The 21113-nt window shown below is 43.1% G+C and overlaps 2 protein-coding genes across 3 annotated transcripts in view; one reads left to right on the forward strand and one right to left on the reverse strand.

The window, feature by feature from the left end:
- Positions 1 to 21113, reverse strand: part of LOC122926717 (chemokine-like receptor 1) — a 182911-nt gene continuing 161798 nt past the window's right edge. The window contains exon 2 of the mRNA XM_044278188.1: positions 1 to 1260. Coding sequence (XP_044134123.1) covers positions 314 to 1237 — 924 coding nt within the window. The 5' untranslated portion in view covers positions 1238 to 1260 and the 3' untranslated portion in view covers positions 1 to 313. The remainder of the gene's footprint in view (positions 1261 to 21113) is intronic.
- Positions 10925 to 20485, forward strand: LOC122926716 (probable G-protein coupled receptor 33). 2 transcript variants are annotated; one of them, XM_044278187.1, is made up of 2 exons: positions 10925 to 10973; positions 18696 to 20485. In XM_044278187.1, exon 2 carries the CDS (start codon positions 18700 to 18702, stop codon positions 19729 to 19731), a length of 1032 nt encoding a protein of 343 aa, XP_044134122.1. In that variant the 5' UTR covers positions 10925 to 10973; positions 18696 to 18699; the 3' UTR covers positions 19732 to 20485. The 2 variants fall into 2 exon arrangements, with proteins under 2 accessions (XP_044134122.1, XP_044134121.1); XM_044278186.1 differs by having other exon boundaries at positions 10955 to 10978.

Consider the following 21113-nt stretch of genomic DNA (forward strand, 5'->3'; position numbering starts at 1 on the left):
GGATTTATCTGTTTTGCTACATTTTCTCATCCATCACAATATGACACTGCTGTCTGAACGTGTCCATTATAGACCATTATCATATGATTCCTCCCGGAGCCAGTGACTTTGTTTGCTTCTCTTCCATGAATAACTTTCCATTAGCTGTAATTGGTACCGAACTGTCCGGTCAAGTGTCCTTTCTCTTTGTGGTTTCATGTTTACCACGAAGCTCATTGGTTTTTGTATTCAAAAGCAGCCGAACTTCCACCTTACGAGTCATAAAGTTGAGCATCATCTCCAGTTTTCTTAATATCCTCCACTTCTAATGTCTTTAATGTGGGACTTCCTCGAAAACAGTTTTAAATACTTGAGTCAAGGACCTCTTCACGGCATCCTTAAATTCTCGCCCAATAAAGACGTAAAGTATCGGGTTGATACAACTGTTGAACATGGCCAAACATTTGGAGAGTGGTACGGCCACCACACTGACCAAAAGTGGTAACCCACCAAGGAACACTCGAGAGAGGGCTAAGGCATGATAGGGAAGCCAACACAAAAAGAAGGAGAAGACCACACCAGTGACGACCAGAAGTGGCTTACTGCTTCTGTTCAGTTTTTTCTTACGGAGTGTGAGGAGAAGAATTGCATAAGAAATAAGGATAATACTCAGTGGGACTAAGAACTGGTAGAGGAATATGCAGACAGTGAATATTGCAGCTTCTCTTCTCTCCCAGTCTTCAAAAACATCTAGGTTCTTGCAAGAACTTCGGTTGCTTTCTGTGGACATTTCTGAAAGAGTGTAAGAGCCTGGCACCAAGGCAATGGAAAGAATCCAGATTACTAAACAAGCAGCAGTTACCAACCTAGGATTACGATAATTTTGGCACCATACTGGGAAGAGGACAAGGACGCAGCGGTCAATGCTGATGGCAGTCAGTAAAAGGATGCTGGCGTAGATGCTCAGTCCAAAGATGCAGTTGACAAGTTTACATAATATGGGCCCAAATGGCCAATGGAGGTCAAGTAGAAGGTAAAGTACGGTGACAAGAACCAAGAAGGTGGAGATGAAATCTGCCAGGGCTAGGTTGAAAAACCAGACGGTGTTGATAGTTCTTTGAAGGCGGCACCCTGTTATCCAGATGACAGTGCCATTGCCCATCATGCCTAGGAGAAAAATTAAGCTAAAGATCACAGTGACCACCACCTGGACAGCATGGCGCAGTTCAGCAGTTTCTGGGTCTGTGGTGGAATTCATCTTGATGTTCCCTCGAGTTACTCCTGAAAGAATAGAAAGGAGATTCAGTTATAACAGCATGACACCTACATATATAATATACAAGTCAATTCATTTACAGGGTTCTCCATATGTACACAGGGACTGCACCAGCAGAATAGTGAGTGCAGCTCTGGGGTATAATACAGGATGTAACTCAGGATCAGTACAGGATAAGTAATGTATGTACAGAGTGACTACACCAGCAGAATAGTGAGTACAGCTCTGGAGTATAATACAGGATGTAACTCAGGATCAGTACAGGATAAGTAATGTATGTGCACAGTGACTGCACCAGCAGAATAGTGAGTGCAGCTCTAGAGTATAATACAGGATGTAACTCAGGATCAGTACAGGATAAGTAATGTATGTGCACAGTGACTGCACCATCAGAATAGTGAGCGCAGCTCTGGAGTATAATACAGGATGTAACTCAGGATCAGTACAGGATAAGTAATGTATGTGCACAGTGACTGCACCATCAGAATAGTGAGTGCAGCTCTGGGGTATAATACAGGATGTAACTCTGGATCAGTACAGGATAAGTAATGTATGTACAGAGTGACTACACCAGCAGAATAGTGAGTGCAGCTCTAGAGTATAATACAGGATGTAACTCAGGATCAGTACAGGATAAGTAATGTATGTACACAGTGACTGCACCAGCAGAATAGTGAGTGCAGCTCTGGAGTATAATACAGGATGTAACTCAGGATCAGTACAGGATAAGTAATGTAATGTATGTACACAGTGACTCCACCAGCAGAATAGTGAATGCAGCTCTGGAGTATAATACGGGATGTAACTCAGGATCAGTACAGGATAAGCAATGTATGTACACAGTGACTTCACCAGCAGAATAGTGAGTGCAGCTCTGGAGTATAATACAGGATGTAACTCAGGATCAGTACAGGATAAGTAATGTATGTGCACAGTGACTGCACCAGCAGAATAGTGAGTGCAGCTCTGGAGTATAATACAGGATGTAACTCAGGATCAGTACAGGATAAGTTATGTATGTACACAGTGATTGCACCAGCAGAATAGTGAGTGCAGCTCTGGAGTATAGTACAGGATGTAACTCAGGATCAGTACAGGATAAGTAATGTATGTACACAGTGACTGCACCAGCAGAATAGTGAGTGCAGCTCTGGAGTATAATACAGGATGTAACTCAGGATCAGTACTGGATAAGTAATGTATGTACACAGTGGCTGCCCCAGCAGAATAGTGAGTGCAGCTCTGGGGTATACTACAGGATGTAACTCAGGATCAGTACAGGATAAGTAATGTATGTACACAGTGACTGCCCCAGCAGAATAGTAAGTGCAGCTCTGAAGTATAATACAGGATGTAACTCAGGATCAGTACAGGATAAGTAATGTATGTACACAGTGACTGCACCAGCAGAATAGTGAGTGCAGCTCTGGGGTATAATACAGGATGTAACTCAGGATCAGTACAGGATAAGTAATGTATGTACACAGTGACTGCACCAGCAGAACAGTGAGTGCAGCTCTGGAGTATAGTACAGGATGTAACTCAGGATCAGTACAGGATAAGTAATGTATGTACACAGTGACTGCCCCAGCAGAATAGTAAGTGCAGCTCTGAAGTATAATACAGGATGTAACTCAGGATCAGTACAGGATAAGTAATGTAATGTATGTACACAGTGACTGCACCAGCTGAATAGTGAGTGCAGCTCTGGAGTATAATACAGGATGTAACTCAGGATAAGTAATGTAGGTACACAGTGACTGCACCAGCAGAATAGTGAGTGCAGCTCTGGAGTATAATACAGAAGGCAGCTCAGGATCAGTACAGGATAAGTAATGTATGTACACAGTGACTGCACCAGCAGAATAGTGAGTGCAGCTCTGGAGTATAGTACAGTATGTAACTCAGGATCAGTACAGGATAAGTAATGTATGTACACAGTGACTGCACCAGCAGAATAGTGAGTGCAGCTCTGGAGTATAATACAGGATGCAACTCAGGATCAGTACTGGATAAGTAATGTATGTACACAGTGGCTGCCCCAGCAGAATAGTGAGTGCAGCTCTGGGGTATACTACAGGATGTAACTCAGGATCAGTACAGGATAAGTAATGTATGTACACAGTGACTGCCCCAGCAGAATAGTAAGTGCAGCTCTGAAGTATAATACAGGATGTAACTCAGGATCAGTACAGGATAAGCAATGTATGTACACAGTGACTCCACCAGCAGAATAGTGAGTGCAGTTCTGGAGTATAATACAGGATGTAACTCAGGATCAGTACAGGATAAGTAATGTATGTGCACAGTGACTGCACCAGCAGAATAGTGAGTGCAGCTCTGGAGTGTAATACAGGATGTAACTCAGGATCAGTACAGGATAAGTAATGTATGTGCACAGTGACTGCACCAGCAGAATAGTGAGTGCAGCTCTGGAGTGTAATACAGGATGTAACTCAGGATCAGTACAGGATAAGTTATGTATGTACACAGTGACTGCACCAGCAGAATAGTGAGTGCAGCTCTGGAGTATAGTACAGGATGTAACTCAGGATCAGTACAGGATAAGTAATGTATGTACACAGTGACTGCACCAGCAGAATAGTGAGTGCAGCTCTGGAGTATAATACAGGATGTAACTCAGGATCAGTACAGGATAAGTATTGTATGTACACAGTGACTGCACCAGCAGAATAGTGAGTGCAGCTCTGGAGTATAGTACAGGATGTAACTCAGGATCAGTACAGGATAAGTAATGTATGTACACAGTGACTGCACCAGCAGAATAGTGAGTGCAGCTCTGAAGTATAATACAGGGTATAATATCAGTTCAGGATACACTGCGGTTACACTGTATTTTTCTTGCTATTTCCCGACCGTTCGATATTGTTATTGAGCGTTCTCGGCTGCAGTACGGCTCAGAGTTGTATATGTCACCTAAAGGAACCTGTGAACCCGAACTGCATCCAGTTTGCTCACAATGTGCATAGCTTTGCTGTACTGACTCCGCTCTTATAGATGACTACTTTCCAACCCCGGGCGATGGTGACTGTAAACAGCCTTTTAGTCCCTTCCCCTGTCAAACACGTGACCGGCCATGTCATGTTCCTACGACCTATAGGTCTATAACACTGATGTAGATAACCCTCCCTCCGGCGGAGCTAAAATAAGAAGGAGAATACTGTACACTGCTGCCCCCTACTGACCATCTGTATGAAACGCTTTCATATTGCCGGTCCTTACATTTTATCTATAGTCACTTGAGGTGTAACACAAGGTACTCTGCTGCCCCCTATTGACTGCTTATTGTAAATAGCACCAAATATCGTCTGTACGTTGATTTTCATGGTCTGATTACCCAGGACTGGACACTGACTAGTACATACCGGTGGCAATATTCATCGCTGTCGGGTTTATGCAGATGTAGCAGAGCTGAGTTTGTATTAGCAGCTTAGGCTAAATTTAAAGAATAGGGGAGGAGATAGAGGAAGAGTTTGTTGATTCTGACAGGGGCCCCTCAGTATGAGCAATGTTGGGCCCTTTGCTTTCCCACTGCTAATTAATAAGACTTAAAGGAAATGTGCCACCATTGTCACCAAAGCAGATAGTGGCATCCATCCTTTTTTCTAATCTCCTTTCTGATTGCAGATTTTTGGATTCTCTCATGGGAGCAGCCATCTTCCCTGATCTGTTCTTAACAGCATTTACAAAGCTTTATGACGGCCCCATGGGCCATAGAGAGGACCTCGGTGACCTCCATGGGAGAGTCTGCTGGGCTCTGTGACCTGTGCAGAGGAAGAATAGATAAGCTCTGACAATCACCTATTGTGAATGGAGGATCCTGTCTTATCAATACACAGAGGAGATATATGTCATTCCAATCCTGTCTGTAAAGATAAGGAGATAACTACGGCAAAATGATCTATACAGACCAAGAAGTTGCACCTATTTTTATTCTTAGTGGCCAGTGCAGGATTTTATGGTTTTTGTTTAAATATAGATATAGACATGGAAAATTAAAATTAATGCAGCTCGTAGAAGTTGCGTTTATTGTTGAGCGAATCGGCTTCAATGAAATGGACTTCGAGACGAATTTCCTTGTGCTTCGTGGTAGCGAATAGATTTTCCCAGAAAAAATGTAATCCATTTTCTCGCAATGGGCCGGTCACCACCATTTTATTGAAGATCTTGCATGAAATCCCGTGAGCGGTGACGTAGGACGTAACCACACCAGCCAACGTGGTAATGTCATCACAGGCCGCACGAGATTTCCCGCTAGATCCTCAATCAAGAAGGCGGCAGCCGGTCCGTAGCGAGCAAATGGATCAGTATGATTTATTTTATTGTTTTTACTCTTAAATTTTTTAAATTTTTTTTACACTTTAATTTAATTTATCTAGTTTTTTATTTTACACCTGATTATTACTATCAGATACCGCTATCAGCTATGAACATGGCATCTGACGGGTACAATGTCGGGGGGCGGCACAATCCCTGCTCTCTGTCATTGCACCTACTACTTACAAGGAAATGTGCTTCGTGAAGAAGGTAATTTGTTTTGTAAAATTCGGCGAAGCGGCCGAATCAAATTTTTGAATACTTCGCTCATCTCTGGTCGCATATACTGCAAAGTGCAGACGTATATTGTCATCATGTCATGTATGTATTCACTGCGTATTCCCGTAAGCACATGATAACTATCAGCCATGTCTCACAGCCACCACTAGATGGGGCTGGTGTCACCCTCTATATAAGGAGTCAGCACTGATAGTTCAGAATGTTAATTCAGTCTAAACCAGTTACATCAGAGAGAGTGCAGTGTTAGGGTCAGTTCACATTCAGTTTTTTGGCACTGATTTTGTAGCATTTCTGCCTAAAATCAGCTCCATATCTGCTCCAAAAAGCCTCAAAACAGCCTCCCATTCATTTCAGTGGGAAGCAGCACTTGCTTCTTTTTTATACGTGTATGTATGAAGCAGAATCAGCGCTGATTTTCAAATTAAAGGGGTTATTTAATATCATAAACAGCCCGACATGTGCCTAGAGGCTCCGTTCTCCTACTTTTAGCCATGCCCTGCTACACTAGATTGACAGGGGCAGGCATCGTTGGTCTCCTACCTTCGGCCCTGTCTGCAGTGTAAATCTCGCGCTGTTCAGTATTCGGCGCAGGCGCAGTGAGGGAAGGACGCTCAGCGGCTGCTAACTTTCTCATTGCGCCTGCGCCGAATACTGAACGGCGCAAGATTTACACTGCGGATACGCCCAGTGGGAGGACAGCAGCGCTGCCCTGGCCCTGTCAATGAAGAGAAGAAGGGCGTGAAAAGGGGTGGGCAAACGGAGCCTCTAGGAGCAGGTGCAACGCCCCCCCTGCTCTCAGAGGCTAATTAGCATATTACAAAAGTTAGTTTTTCTCAATAACGGCGGCAGGCAGTGAGATGGCACTAATATAGTTATGTTCAGCTGACATTAGCACATCGCTAATGTCAGCCAGTTTAATACCCATTTTTCAGGTGACAGAAACCCTTTAAAATATACTTAGATTCAGCGCAGATTTTTTACAGGTGTATTTTGAAAATCAGCCATGTGAACTGGCCTTTAGAGCAAGCAAAAAAGATGTGAAGCTGACACCTTAACCATCCCTGGACCCAGGTAACAGCCAGGAAGAGAACTGAATGAGAAAGGAACAACTACCAGAAGCAGGATAAATGTAACAGAGAGATGTAGTGAAAGTCTGGTAGAGGTAACGTGTCTAAAAGAACTTTTGGACTCTACGACATCCATGTTCAGGAGTTGCCTCTGTTGCCTGAGCATATCAAATTACAGTTTGGCCCACTGTGACAATATCCACATCCCAAGGTAGAAAAGAATAGAGCAGAGGAGTAAAGTCTTTACCCCGTGCCTGGATGCTTCCCTTTGGAGCACACTCTGGTTCTGAGGTTCTCCTTCCTGATGGCGGTTGAGGTGCCCTTGATGTTGATGTATTATGGAGCGAGGCAGGGTCCCTGTGGTCATGTCACCAGCATCTTGAGGTGCAAATGTAGTAGGGAAATAATGAGTCCAAGGTAAACAGCAAACAGTTTTTTACTGAAGCTTCAGATGCAAACAGTTCAGGACAGGTCGCACATGTTATGGACCGGCTGATGTTACACAGAAATGCGGTCTCCTCAGATGGTACAGGTTTTACAGCTGCACAGATAACCAGAGGCCAAACCAGTGTCTCTTTAGATGTTTTAGTCCATAAGTCATTTTAGACAAGTTACTTCTACTGGACTTTCACTAAACCTCTGTATTATCTGGTCAGCTTTTGATAGTTGTTCCTTTCTCCTTCAGGCCTCCCCCTGACTGGTACCTGGTCCAGGGGTGGCTAAGGTGTCAGCTTTACATCTTTGAGCTTCCTCTAACACTGCGCTATCTCTGACTTAACTGGTTTAGACTGAATTAACACTCTGAACTATCTGGGCTGACTCTGTGCTCCTATCCTTATATAGAGTTTAAAACCAGCCCCATCTAGTGGTGGCTGTAAGATATGACCTATACTTACCTTTGCTTACAGGAATACAGTGAATGCATACATGACATGATGACAGTATACTTCTGCACTTCGCAGTATGCGCGAGTTCTAGTAGCAGAATGTTGCAATATGTCACGGAAGGTGTACAGGAAACTAGAAGACACAAAATGAATATCCGACTTACTGGATCCAAAACTACTGTAAGGAACAAAAGGGAGAGCCCTGCATCAGACCTGGCTCTCTCCCTGACTGCTCAGCCTATGCGAAAATCCCAATGGTAGATGATTGCATATCCTCGTACCTCGACTGTATAACACCTGAACACCCTATAATAGTGAGGGGACACGGCCACCTGCTCCCTGCACTCGATACGCAGGGTCACCTGGGATCCAGCAAACAGAAAAACACAAATGAATGAACAAAACTTATCTGTAGAAGACTCAGAAGTAGGATCAGCATGCACACACTCCAGGAAGGAATATAAAATGCAAAGTGAAGCAGTCTGGGAAGGGATTTAAAGGGATGCAATCAGTGCAACTACATGACAGCTGAGAGAGGCTAACAAGATGAGAAAATGAAAGCAAAACAAAAGGAAGCTCAAGGAGGAGGCTCTGAAAGACATTTGTCAGAGCTTCTCAGATGTCTGGTGGTGACACAATAACATCATCAAAAATTCTTTAAAAGTATGTTAAATATAAAAACATGATTTAAACAATAGCCCATTTTCTGATGACAAATTCCTTATAAAGGGAACCTGTCAGGTAGAGCATGGTGTCTGAGCTGAAGGCAGCGGGTTATAGAGCAGGAGGAGCTGAGCAGATTGATCTATAAGTCTATTGATCTATACAGTAAAACTTGTATTTCTTTGATTTAAGTCCCTGCTCATTTTAAGCTTTGACACCCAGGAGACGGTCCTATCAGTAACTGACAGCTCTCTCTGCATACACAGTCATAGAGGGGAGGCTGTCAATCACTGATAGGACCACCTCCTGGACTCCAAAGCCCAGAATGAGCAGGAATATAAATGAATAAAATACAAGTTTTACTGAAACTTTAATAAACGTATACATCAATCTGCTCAGCTCCTCCTGCTCTATAAGGAAAACTTCAGGCTGGTTGTTGCTTTTGGGTGTTAAAGAGGTATTCCCAGTTTCTGCTGGAGAGCTGAGAAATGACTGAGCCCTGACTTCTGGAACCCCAGACAATCACAAAACCAGGTGTCTCCTATCCCCCATTCCCCTTCAGTGAAAAGGAACTTTGTCGGGAGGTGATCGATTATGTGCGCTGCTGCTCCAATCACTCAGGCAGTGTACAATGGTTATCAATCTCCATCATTCCCAGGGAGTTGAAAGGAGCAGCACTGCACATGCTGGACTGTCGCTCCATTAATGTTCCCCTTCACTGCTGGAGGAGGAAAGGAGGACAGGTTATTAGTGCCGATTCTGGAAATGCCCATTTCATGTGCAGTACATGGGCTGGTGCCTTTCAAGATTTGTCATGCAGTCGCCCACATTCACTCTAAGGACTGTACAGCGAAAAACAGAGTGAGCGCTGTGTTACTCGAGATGTCAAAGGGTTCAACCACAAGCATAAGCATGCACCGGCAGCTCCGAGAAGTCTATATTACAGTATGTGTTATGCAACCACACTTATATTTACTTCTTGAAGCACCATATTCTCTCTACTTGGGTTTTGTTCAGTACCCAGAGCTGGGGGTATCTGCAAATGTTTATTATATTTGGTTGTGTATTTTCATATGTTTTGGCCATATGTTTCAGAAAAGAAAATAATGGTTTTCAATAGTTGACAGGGACAGGGTTAACCACTCTGTTTCTCCCCTCTTGGGAGGAGTGGCCTGGTCCTGCTTTCTGCCAGGGGACCTTAACTAGTTCTCCTGTGATATCCTTACTCTAGGGAGATTGCCAAGAACACTGCTTTACAAAAAGCTTCAGCAGAGTGACCAGCAAAACCACAACTTTATAGACCCTGCTGCAGGTGAGCGACTATGGTTCAGACACCCATCACTAAGTCAAGACCTGTATAAAACAGAGGACACATATAGCCACAAGTCCCTGCAAGTGCCATTTAGTTGCCACATATCCAGCCACCATAACTCCTCATCTGGTGAGACATCACTTTGTACTTAATAATGCTGGATGTGCCACAAGTTTTATTTTACATGTAAAGCGAGACTTTTATTTTTTTACTTCTCCCCTTATTCTGCCATTTACATTCCCATTTTATTGATCCCCAGGGTGCAACGGTCCGAGTGAGTACACCGTGACACAACATCCCATCAGGGTCACTACCACTCCCATCCTTTGCATTGGCTACTCAGGGGCTCACTGCAGAAGCACCGTTATTTTAATTTCAAAGTGAGAGTGGGCCCTGTTGCTCAGAGATCACCTTTATAGCTGCACAGGCCACCCACATGATATGTCTGTGCCTACATGACCGGCTTCATAACTACAGTACGTGCAACTCTTCACTTAAAGCAATGAGGGTGCAGCTCTGAAGGAAAAGACGGCATGCCAATTGCTGCTTCAGGAGCTGAGTACTGTATTTCCTATCCTTCATCTGGTACTGACTAGTGATGAGCGGCAGGGGTCATATTCAAATTTGTAATATTTCAGGAATATTTTGTAGAAAAATTGTTGAAAATCGGCAAGGTAATGATCATATTGCGATCAATACAGGCATGGGTCCAAAACGAATATATAGCACTATAGAATATAATGCTATATATTCGTTATATCGAATATTTAGAATTTTTTTCCATCTGAAGTCATGATTCCTCACTGCTTAAGTTACTTGTGGGCCAATGACTCATTGACCCACAAGCAAGAAGCAGGGAGGAATCGTGTTCAGATGAAAAAAAAAGATGAATATTCGATATAACGAATATATAGCACTATATTCTAAATATTCACAAATTCTCAAAGTGGCGATATTCGAGATAAAAATTTGCTTTTCGGATATTCGTGCTCAACACTAGTGCTGACCGTTCCCACCCGCAGGTTACAGCATTCACACTTGTTACTTTCAGGATTACTCATCACTTCTTGAGTTTATGTGCTGTGGGTTTAGTCACTAAAAATCCTCAGGTATAAAAGACACGTAACATCGGGTTATAATAGAGGACAGTGAATACGATACACAGACGGTGGATGGGGAGGCTTGTGCGGAGCCCGACTGCGTCTGACTCCTGTAAGGTAAACTTCTGGATTATATGACTAAAGTGAAATAATATTTCTCATATAGTGCACAGTTGTGGTCAATAAGTTTGAGACTGATACAAATTTCACAGTTCGCTGGTTATTTTTGTCTTGTCATGTATTTTTGTTATGTTTCTATGGTATACTGAAGGACAATTCTAAGTACTTTATGCGTTTTTTTATTTTTCTTGACATATCCATCAAGTTTCTGCAAAGACTCAATATTTCCAGTGTTGACCCTTCTTTTTCAAGACTTCTGTAGTCCTCCATGGAATGCTAGATATCAGCTTCTGGTCCATATCCTGACTGAAGACAACACATTCTTGCCTAATCAGTACTTGAGGGTTATCACAATTTCTGTGTTTTTGTTTGTTCGTTTGCTTTTTGAGGATTGGCGACTAGTTCTCAATAGGATGAGATCTGGGGAGTTTCCTGGCCATGGACCCAAACTGGGAATGTTTTGTTCACCAAGCCACTTAGTTATCACTTTTGCCTTGTGACATGGTGCTCCATCATTCTGGAAAAAGCATTGTTCAATACCAGATTGCTCCTGTATGGTTGGGAGAAGTTGCTCCTGGGTGGTTGGGAGAAGATGCTCCTGGGTGGTTGCAAGAAAATGTTCCTGGGTAGTTGGAAGAAGATGCTCCTGGATGGTTGGGAGAAGATGCTCCTGGATGGTTGGGAGAAGATGCTCCTGGATGGTTGGGAGAAGATGCTCCTGGATGGTTGGGAGAAGATGCTCCTGGATGGTTGGGAGAAGATGCTCCTGGGTGGTTGAGAGAAGATGTTCCTGGATAGTTGGGAGAAGATGCTCCTGGGTGGTTGAGAGAAGATTGTCCTGAGTCGTTGGGAGAATATGCTCCTGGATGGTGGGAGAAGATGCTCCTGGATGGTTGGGAAAAGATGATCCTGGATGGTTGGGAGAAGTTGCTCCTGAATGGTTTGGGAGAAGAGGAGGAGGTTCTGATCCCATTCTTTATTCATGGCAGTGATCTTAGGCAAAATTGTGAGCCCACTCCCTTAGATGAGAAATGACCTCCCCGCACCCAACATAAATGGTCTCAGGATGCTTTACTGATAGCATATCACTATAAATCATTATTGTATTATTCTTTAACCCTTATTTATATGATATGCTTTGTTTAAAATTATCAGCACCTTAAGGACACAGCCATTTTTCATCTTAAGGACTGAGCCAAATTTAGCAAATCTGACATGTGTAATTTAATGTGGTAATAACAATAAAAATGCTTTTATTTATCTAACCAATTCTGAGATAATGTTTTCATGACACATCATACTTCATGTTAGTGGTAAATTTGAGTAAGTATCTTTTACCTTTATTTACAAAAAAAAAATCTCAATTTTCTAAATTTCTCTGCTTTCAAGACAGATAGAGACACCTCATAAAATAGTTATTAAAGGGGTTGTGTAGGCACCCGCTCAGGATAAGTCAGCAATATTTGATTGGTGGGGCTCTGTCCCCCGGAACCCCCCACTGATCAGCTTTTTGAAGAGGAGGTGGCGCCCTATGTGAGTGCTGCTTCCTCAGCATTACACAGCGCATCATCTCCCTTGCAGCAGTGGCACAGTGTAATCAAAGGAGCAAGTACTTAAAGGAGTGAAAGGAGCGAGTACTCGTCATTACACTGACGGGCAGTGTAATGAAGAGGAAGCGGTGCTCACATGGAGAGCCACCTCCTCTTCAAACAGCTGAAAAAAAATAAATAAAAAGAACCAAATTCCTTTATTCACTTCAAGCGGTTGTGCCAATTCAGCTAGGCATTGCAACTAGAGATGAGCGAAGTTTCATCAAGAAATTTGATTAGTTACGAATCAATTTGTTATGAATCGCTATAAATCAGGTGTACCCAGCCCTCTATGCCTTAGGGTACAGCAATATGAGTGGCCCTGCTGCGAGCGGGTGGTGGCTATGCTGGGGGGAAGAACCGCGCGGCCAATTAGCCCGCAGCTGCCTTTGATTTAGTAATGAAGACTGCACTGTATAGTCCTTTGTCATTGTTAATGGCCGTGTGGCACTTTTAAACAGGGGCTGTTTCTGGTATGGGGTTTGGCTGGTTAGGTGGGAGCACAATATGCTGGCATACCCACTTCTTCAACCCCAGCGCTCTCCTGTCCTACAGGTGGGAGCCCTTCTTCTGCCATCTGCTTTCCCTCCTTTTCTACGTCATCTAATATCAATGAGAATATGTCATCAGGAACATCTAGCTCCTCTCCTCTCTTCATTTTGCTGCCTTTTCTAGGACATGGAGACCAAGAAGGATGATTTGGGAGAAGTAAAGCCAGCAAAAGATGAGGATGGTCATCATTAAGACCTGGCTGCCCTAAGGGATGCAGACTGAATGGTATTGGTTGGCACGCTGGCACCAGAACAATAAAGTCTTCCATCTTATTGGTATTGAATTACATATCTTACTTTACGGCTGATGTAGGAATAAGGAAATGTAGGAATAAATAAAACTGACACAAAATAAGTGTCACGGCTGAGGATGGGGAAAACCCTCAGCCGTGCGATGCCTGAAGATGTAAACCACTGCTCGGCCAGGACGAGAGAATTAGGGAGCAGGTCACCTCCTAACGCATCCCTAATCCGTCCCTAACTCCTAGCTGCATGGGCCGACCTTGAAGGTAGGAGGGCCCATGCTCAGGAACCTCGGATCCCTACTCACCCTCCGCCGGTCCCTGAACTAGGAGTGAAGGGTAAGACGACCTGTTCCTTCTGGACACGGAGGAACAGGAGTCTCACTGGCCAAGCTGCAGGAAAAAGGGGAACAGAAACAGGCCTATGGATATGGCAGGTGAACTGAACTAGTTCCAGCCCCCTGCCACAGCCTTGCTGACTGGATCCGTGTGCAGGCAAGCTGAAGTCCACAACAATACAAATAGAACTCAGCACACACACATCCACACACAGGAACCCAGATCCATAGCTGCACTGAATAATAAAGGAAAACATCAACTTAAACATCACACATAAACTGAAACTTATGACCACAAGGGTGGCCCCCACTGGCAGGTGAAATAACACAGGAGGCTACTCCAGCTAGTCATGGCTGAAGTACCCCTCAGACTGGAGATAAACACTGAGGCTTTATAGGCCCAAGTAGTCACACCCACACAGACTCACCCAGTGATCATACACACAGAAGGGAATTAACCCTTCCAACACCAGGAAGTGTAGTGAGACCACATAAAGGGAAATACACACATAAAGCACAGACTTACCCTGTTGCCGCGGGCAACGGCATGTGTGGCAATCATGTCCTGAGGATCAGCCATAGGGCTGAGACACTGCCACCACACACACTCAACACCACACGTTTCCACAGACAACCAAATGAAGGAAAGTGTCACACAATATACCATAGGCCGTGACAATAAGTCTCCCTGCACTCTCCCTGCACTCTCCCTGCAGTCTACCTGCACTCTCCCTGCAGTTTCCCTGCACTCTCCCTTCACTCTCTCTGCGCTATCCCTGCACTCTCCCTTCACTCTTCCTGCAGTCTTCCTGCATTCTCCCTTCACTCTCCCTGCACTCTTCCTTCACTCTCCCTGCAGTCTTCCTGCACTCTCCCTGCAGTCTACCTTCTCCAATATTCTTCTATTAATCACTTTAAGCAACACTGTCCCTAGTGCATGAGCGCTTCTTACTTTCACTTTGTAACACGTGCAGCCGCCATTTTAGGAAAAACTCTGATTTGTTGCGCGAGGAAAGTTTTCCTAAACTTCGAACCAAATTCCGTTTTGAATGCTTCACTTTGCTCAACACTAATGAGAACCTTTCTCCAACCGCCTTTTCTCTAGATAGATAGATAATAGATAAATAGATACACAGATGATAGATAGATAATAGATAGATATGAGATAGATAGATAGATGTTTATATACACAAAAAAATTACCTTTGCTTTTGCTGTTTTCTATTATTTTCTTTTGTCTGTTTCACTACTACCCCCAGTCTGAAGACATAAGAACATACTGAGAGATGTCATTTTATACCAGTTGGACAGCCACATGTGGGAGTTTACTGGAGCAGGGCTGAGATTGTCAGGAAATATGTATAGCGTGTTGAGATTAATATCATACCTTTACCTGCAGAAAACCACAGACAGCACAGTCATATGAGCATGAGTCGTGCGACCCAGCTCTGCTACATCTGCATATGACAGACACAGGCTGGTCAATTAGCTTGCATGCGACTAACATCAATCCTTCTAATTTCTGCTGTCTGATGCGGTTTAATTTTTTTGGGTCGTACATGTCTTTGTTTTCTCCTGCTAACTTAAAGGGAATCTGTCAGCAGTTTTTTGGTGCCCTATTTAGGGGGAGCATAAACACATGCTGATGAGTCCTGATATCCATGGAAAAAGCTGTCTCCCGAGGTCCGTGGCAGGGAGATGTGGGATGAATACTAGAGCTCAGGAATACAAGGACTCACTGACGTGTGCTGGAGCAGTTGGAACAGTGTAAAACTGCTGACAGATTCCCTTTAAGATGAACAGATCTTCCCAAATCTATGCTCTAGCAGCAGAGGTGACAATTGTAAGGAATATTAATTGGCTGACCAATTGACCAAAGATAATTCTTCATGGTCTCCAAGATGGCTGACCATTCGTGTGTCCTCTCTGCAGGAGATGTATTGTACAGACTAAGAGAATGTGAACATTTATGAACTTTTGGAACTTTTTTTTAAGGATAGCTTTGAAGTGAATTCCATCTTTTTCTTAGTGGATGTGTATATCTGAATCCACCTCAACCAGTGATTGGCTGATCATAATAATGATTTTTTTTAACCCATTAAATCTTTTAAAAAATTTATAATAATGATATAGGGTCTCTGACTTTGAGGGTTATTTTTGAAGCCATTACTGTTTCTTGTGACGTATCTGGTCTATGTGTGCAAGGATAAGTTATATATCTCTGAGCGCCTCTGGTGGGTCCCGATAACCCGGGTCTGAGGTGACTTCATGGATCTTTATATTATAAGCAGAACCAGGGGTGCACCTAGCCTTTCTGCTGCCTGAGGTGAAAACTGAAAAGGCGCCCACCCCCCAATGCCAATTTCTTAACCTAACTCCTTTGCCACAATGAAAGCGCTCATTGCCCATGGCCCTTCCGCTGCCCCCCTCTTGTCCCTACCTGGTGCTGCCTGAGGCGATTGCCTCACCTGGCCTCATTGGTAGTGCACCCCTGGGCAGAATATGTCACATTATATTAAAAGGAGAATGCAACACAATATTAATAGATGAATATGAAGCCAATTAACGGGACAACAAGGTCACCAAACACAGCTCCTGAGTCCCAACAGGTGCCTTATAACCCATTCATCTCTCCTTCAATCATTCAATGTATAATACAATGAGCGTCCAGTAAAAGAAATCTAGAAAACATTCAGTATTGTATGTAGTTGATTCTCATGAAGTCCTAAGTAACCTGGAAAATATTTGTCTTTCTTATTTAGAGGGGTAGACATTAGCCATCAATGTGTGACTTGCGTGAGTCAGGCCCCTTAGAACCCCAGCAATCAGCAGAAACAGGGGGCATCAAAACAGGCTTTCTGGAGCACTACAGTCCCTTCACTACACGATACACCGCAAATGGTGCAGAACTACAGTAGACACGGTGGTACGGTCATGTGCTGGAACACCACTGCCACTTAGATCTGCTTTTGAATGGAGGTCCCAGGGAGGAGCCTTTAGAAAGGGTTTATCGAATGGGAAATACCTTTATCGAAAGGAAAATACCATCACTACACCTTCATTGTGACATCACTAATCCTTTCCCGTGAACCCAGAGACCTGTCAGTTCACTCCTGATGCAGTTTCCTGGTTAAACGCATTGTTGGCCTATTTTGAGACCTCCATCTATCAGTAAAATTATTCAGAATTTGAATAGGGCTGAACATTGTGCTTGGATAGACATTGAAGGGGCTGTGGAGATCCAGGATCCCCTCGTCCTTCTCCTGGTGCTCAGATCTGCACCGATCACATATCAATGGCCTATAACAACCTTAGGGGAGAAGTATTTGTGGAGAAGCTTCTTCTACGAGGAGGCTTCTTAAAATAAGCTGGTTTTCAGTCTTTGTGACTAAGCTTTGACCACAGTTATAGCACTGGAGACAGCAAGAACTTACAAAAATAACAAAAGTTTCCAGATGACTATCCACTGATATCTAACCACAATAACTTTTAATGTCAACGGTGGCCAACCATACCTAACCATGTTTATCATTACTCTGCAAGGAAGGTAGGTAGATAACACAATGCAGAGAGATGTGATGACTGTAAGAACAGTCTGTGATGCCTGCAATGTCTATGATAACCAGGATAAAAAGATCTAGAAGTCCCCAATGTATGAATGTCTCTTGTGGGACGAGATTAGTATCCATGGAGGTGGAATTTAAAAACAACACTCTACCTATTTTTGAAAAATAATTTTCAAATTATTTACTTCTATGAAAAATGTGTAATTTTTCTTGTGATGGTGCTGCAGGGAAGTCCCCTCAAAGATTACAGCTAAAACATTAGGCATTCCAGTTGTGGGTGCTCTGTGAGCATCAGGGGACCCTTGTGACAAAAATCATTTTACAAGTCTCACAACCCTCTACGAGAGGTTCTATGTAATAACTTTTTATAAATAGACTCACCTTTGAAAATGTTATACCGATCTGGCAATTTGGATACACTGATATCTTGCATCCTTTTCTGCTCTACATCTAATGCACTATATCGGACGCATGACCTATCCATGTCTGATACAACCACCAATATACGTGCCCTGACCTACATGGGCCATCTCTAGTGTTGCATGTCCTCAATTATGTGCAGTCTGAAACATAGCATTAGGTGACTCTGGAAGAGGGCATTCCATGTATTCTAGCTCACTGCTGGTCCGCCAAACCACCCACAAACCTGGGTAGGACGGGTAGCTTTAACACAATAAACCCTGATTTGTGAGTTACACATCTTTATTTCATGAGTACTTTGGATTTCCATGCTTGTTATACGTTTTAAACCCTGAAAAAAACACTTTAAGGCCCAAATCATGTACGGTATCTCACAAAAGTGAGTCCACCACTCACATTTTTGTAAATATTTTATTATATATTTTTCATGGGACAACACTGAAGATCTGACACTTTGATACAATGTAGTCAGTGTACGGCTTGTATAACGGTGTACAATTGGCCAAGCATATCTCCAGACCTACACCCTATAGAGCATCTGTGGGGCATCCTTAAACTGAAGGTGGAGGAGCCCAAATCTCTAACATCCACCAGATCGGTGATGTCATCATTGAGGATGGAAAAGGACTCCAGTGGAACTTGTGAAGCTCTAGTGAACTCCATGCCCAAGAGAGTTAAGGCAGTGCTGGAAAATGTGTTCACACAAAATATTGACGCTTTGGGCACAATTTGGCCATTTTCCCTTAGGGTGTACTCACTTTTGTTGCCAGTGGTTTAGACATTAATGACAGTGTGTTGAGTTATTTTGAGGGCTCACCAAATGTACACTGTTATACAAGCCGTACACTGACTACTTTACATTGTATCAAAGTGTCAGATCTTCAGTATTGTCCAATGAAAATAAATAATAAAATATTTACAAAAATGTGACTGGTGGACTCACTTTTGTGAGTGGTAAAAATAAATGTATAATTTTATAATTTTTCTCCTTGTTTTTTTTTTATTTCAGGTTTATGTTGATAATGGAGGCAAATCTCTCCACTACCAACCCAATCAATGCAGGGACCATCACAGCAGTCGCAGCAACAAAGATAGTCTGTCTACCATTTCTACTGGTCACATTTATCTTTGGATTGGTCATCAACACTTTCTATCTTTGGATCTTGTGTTTCAAGATGAGAAGAAACCTCAACGTCATCTGGTTTTCCCATCTCCTTCTCTGCAATCTAATCTTCATTCTCGTCCTACCTTTTTTGGCCGTTATGTATTTGTTCCACCCTCTCTGGGTCCTGGGTGAATTCATGTGTAAATTAGTAAATTTCCTTCTGTCCTTTAGTATGTATGGAGCTGCGTTCTTCCTCACCGTCATCAGCGTTGACCGATATTGGTTGGTTTTTCATCCCCATTTTTACAGGAAACACATGCACGCTCAACAATCCTCAATCGTCTGCCTTTTACTTTGGGGTTTAGCTCTTTTTTTCAGCTCCCCATATCTCGCCTTTCGAAGGGTTCATCAGGAAAAGAACATTTCTATTTGTTACAACGATTACACCCTCACTGGTAAACCGGACATAGAACTTGAAGCCAAGGTTAAGTGGTTCATGTTGTACTTTCGTCTACTGGGAGGTTTCTTGATCCCGTTAGTTATCATCTCTATCTGCTACCTTAAAATTGCCTTTAAGATAAAAAAAGAAAATTTTGCGAAATCCAAGAAACCTTACAAGATAATAGCCATTGCTATAATATCCTTCTTTATCTCTTGGGCACCTTATCATGTGTGGTACGGAATGAGCATAGAGAAGGGGTTATTCCAAGAGTCAACCCTACAAGCCCTCAAGGTCTTCGCCACCATATTGGCTTGCTTTAATGCGTGCTTCACCCCAATCCTATATCTACTAATTGTGGAAAAATTTAAAGCTATCTTCAAGAAGTCTGTAATGTCAGTCTTCCAGACAGCCCTAATTGAAGCTTTTCCCAAGAGCACCGACAACAGATTTGAGCTAAACTCTATATCAGTTAGAAAGTGTGAAGAAAATACTTTCTAAAGTAATTCTTGGTTTGGGGGATCCACCAGACACAGAGAAGCTCATGGGGCTTCCCTGTTGGCTTTATGGAACCGTAGACCCATTATTTTGCTAACATAATGTCCTATAAATGACATTTGGTCAAAAGATGACAAAGACTAAGGCTGGGGCCATGAAACCCATGATGCAACCAAGGATCGCTGGTTGCATCATGGGTGGTGGATGCAAGCAGTAAAAATGTCATAATTTATCTCTATGCCTGTGCAAGAGATTTAGATGGAGAAAATGGAGCTCAGGGAGCTATAAAGAAATGTATCAGAACAGAATTGTGGTCCTAACTAAAAAAAAAAGTTTAAAGTAGGCATTAATTTTATAGAGCATCTGTTAGTATGATCAACCCTATTATTAGTTGGAGCACCAGGGAGCTGGTCATAGCGCTAGGAGCACCTCAAGTGCAATTCTGCCATGCTGTCTGTACTCCACCTTCCCTAGAAGTGTTAGGGCTAGACATCTCATCTTGCCCTGTGTTCTCCAAACCTCAGTCACTCAGCGCCTGTGTAGTGGATCTGATGAGCTAGGAAATCAGCTCTCATCAGATCCACTGTGCTGGCGCTTAGTCACTGAGCCCACTCTGCACTTGTGCAATGGATCTTCTGCTGCTTCCCAAGCTCAGGAAGCAGCATCTGATTCCCCATGCCAGTGCCAAGAAGACAGGGTTAGACAATAGGTGCTCCAACTAGGTAATTTACATACATATAAAAATTTATATACAGGGAGTGCAGAATTATTAGGCAAATGAGTATTTTGACCACATCATCCTCTTTATGCATGTTGTCTTACTCCAAGCTGTATAGGCTCGAAAGCCTACTACCAATTAAGCATATTAGGTGATGTGCATCTCTGTAATGAGAAGGGGTGTGGTCTAATGACATCAACACCCTATATCAGGTGGGCATAATTATTAGGCAACTTCCTTTCCTTTGGCAAAATGGGTCAAAAGAAGGACTTGACAGGCTCAGAAAAGTCAAAAATAGTGAGATATCTTGCAGAGGGATGCAGCACTCTTACAATTGCAAAGCTTCTGAAGTGTGATCATCGAACAATCAAGCGTTTCATTCAAAATAGTCAACAGGGTCGCAAGAAGCGTGTGGAAAAACCAAGGCGCAAAATAACTGCCCATGAACTGAGAAAAGTCAAGCGTGCAGCTGCCAAGATGCCACTTGCCACCAGTTTGGACATATTTCAGAGCTGCAACATCACTGGAGTGCCCAAAAGCACAAGGTGTGCAATACTCAGAGACATGGCCAAGGTAAGAAAGGCTGAAAGACGACCACCACTGAACAAGACACACAAGCTGAAACGTCAAGACTGGGCCAAAAAATATCTCAAGACTGATTTTTCTA

This window comes from Bufo gargarizans, chromosome 2, assembly GCF_014858855.1.
Source record: "Bufo gargarizans isolate SCDJY-AF-19 chromosome 2, ASM1485885v1, whole genome shotgun sequence".
Lineage (NCBI taxonomy): Eukaryota > Metazoa > Chordata > Amphibia > Anura > Bufonidae > Bufo > Bufo gargarizans.

Excerpts from the sequence above, each read along its gene's own strand:
- LOC122926716 (XM_044278187.1), top strand. The coding sequence starts at position 18,700 with ATGTTGATAATGGAGGCAAATCTCTCCACTACCAACCCAATCAATGCA.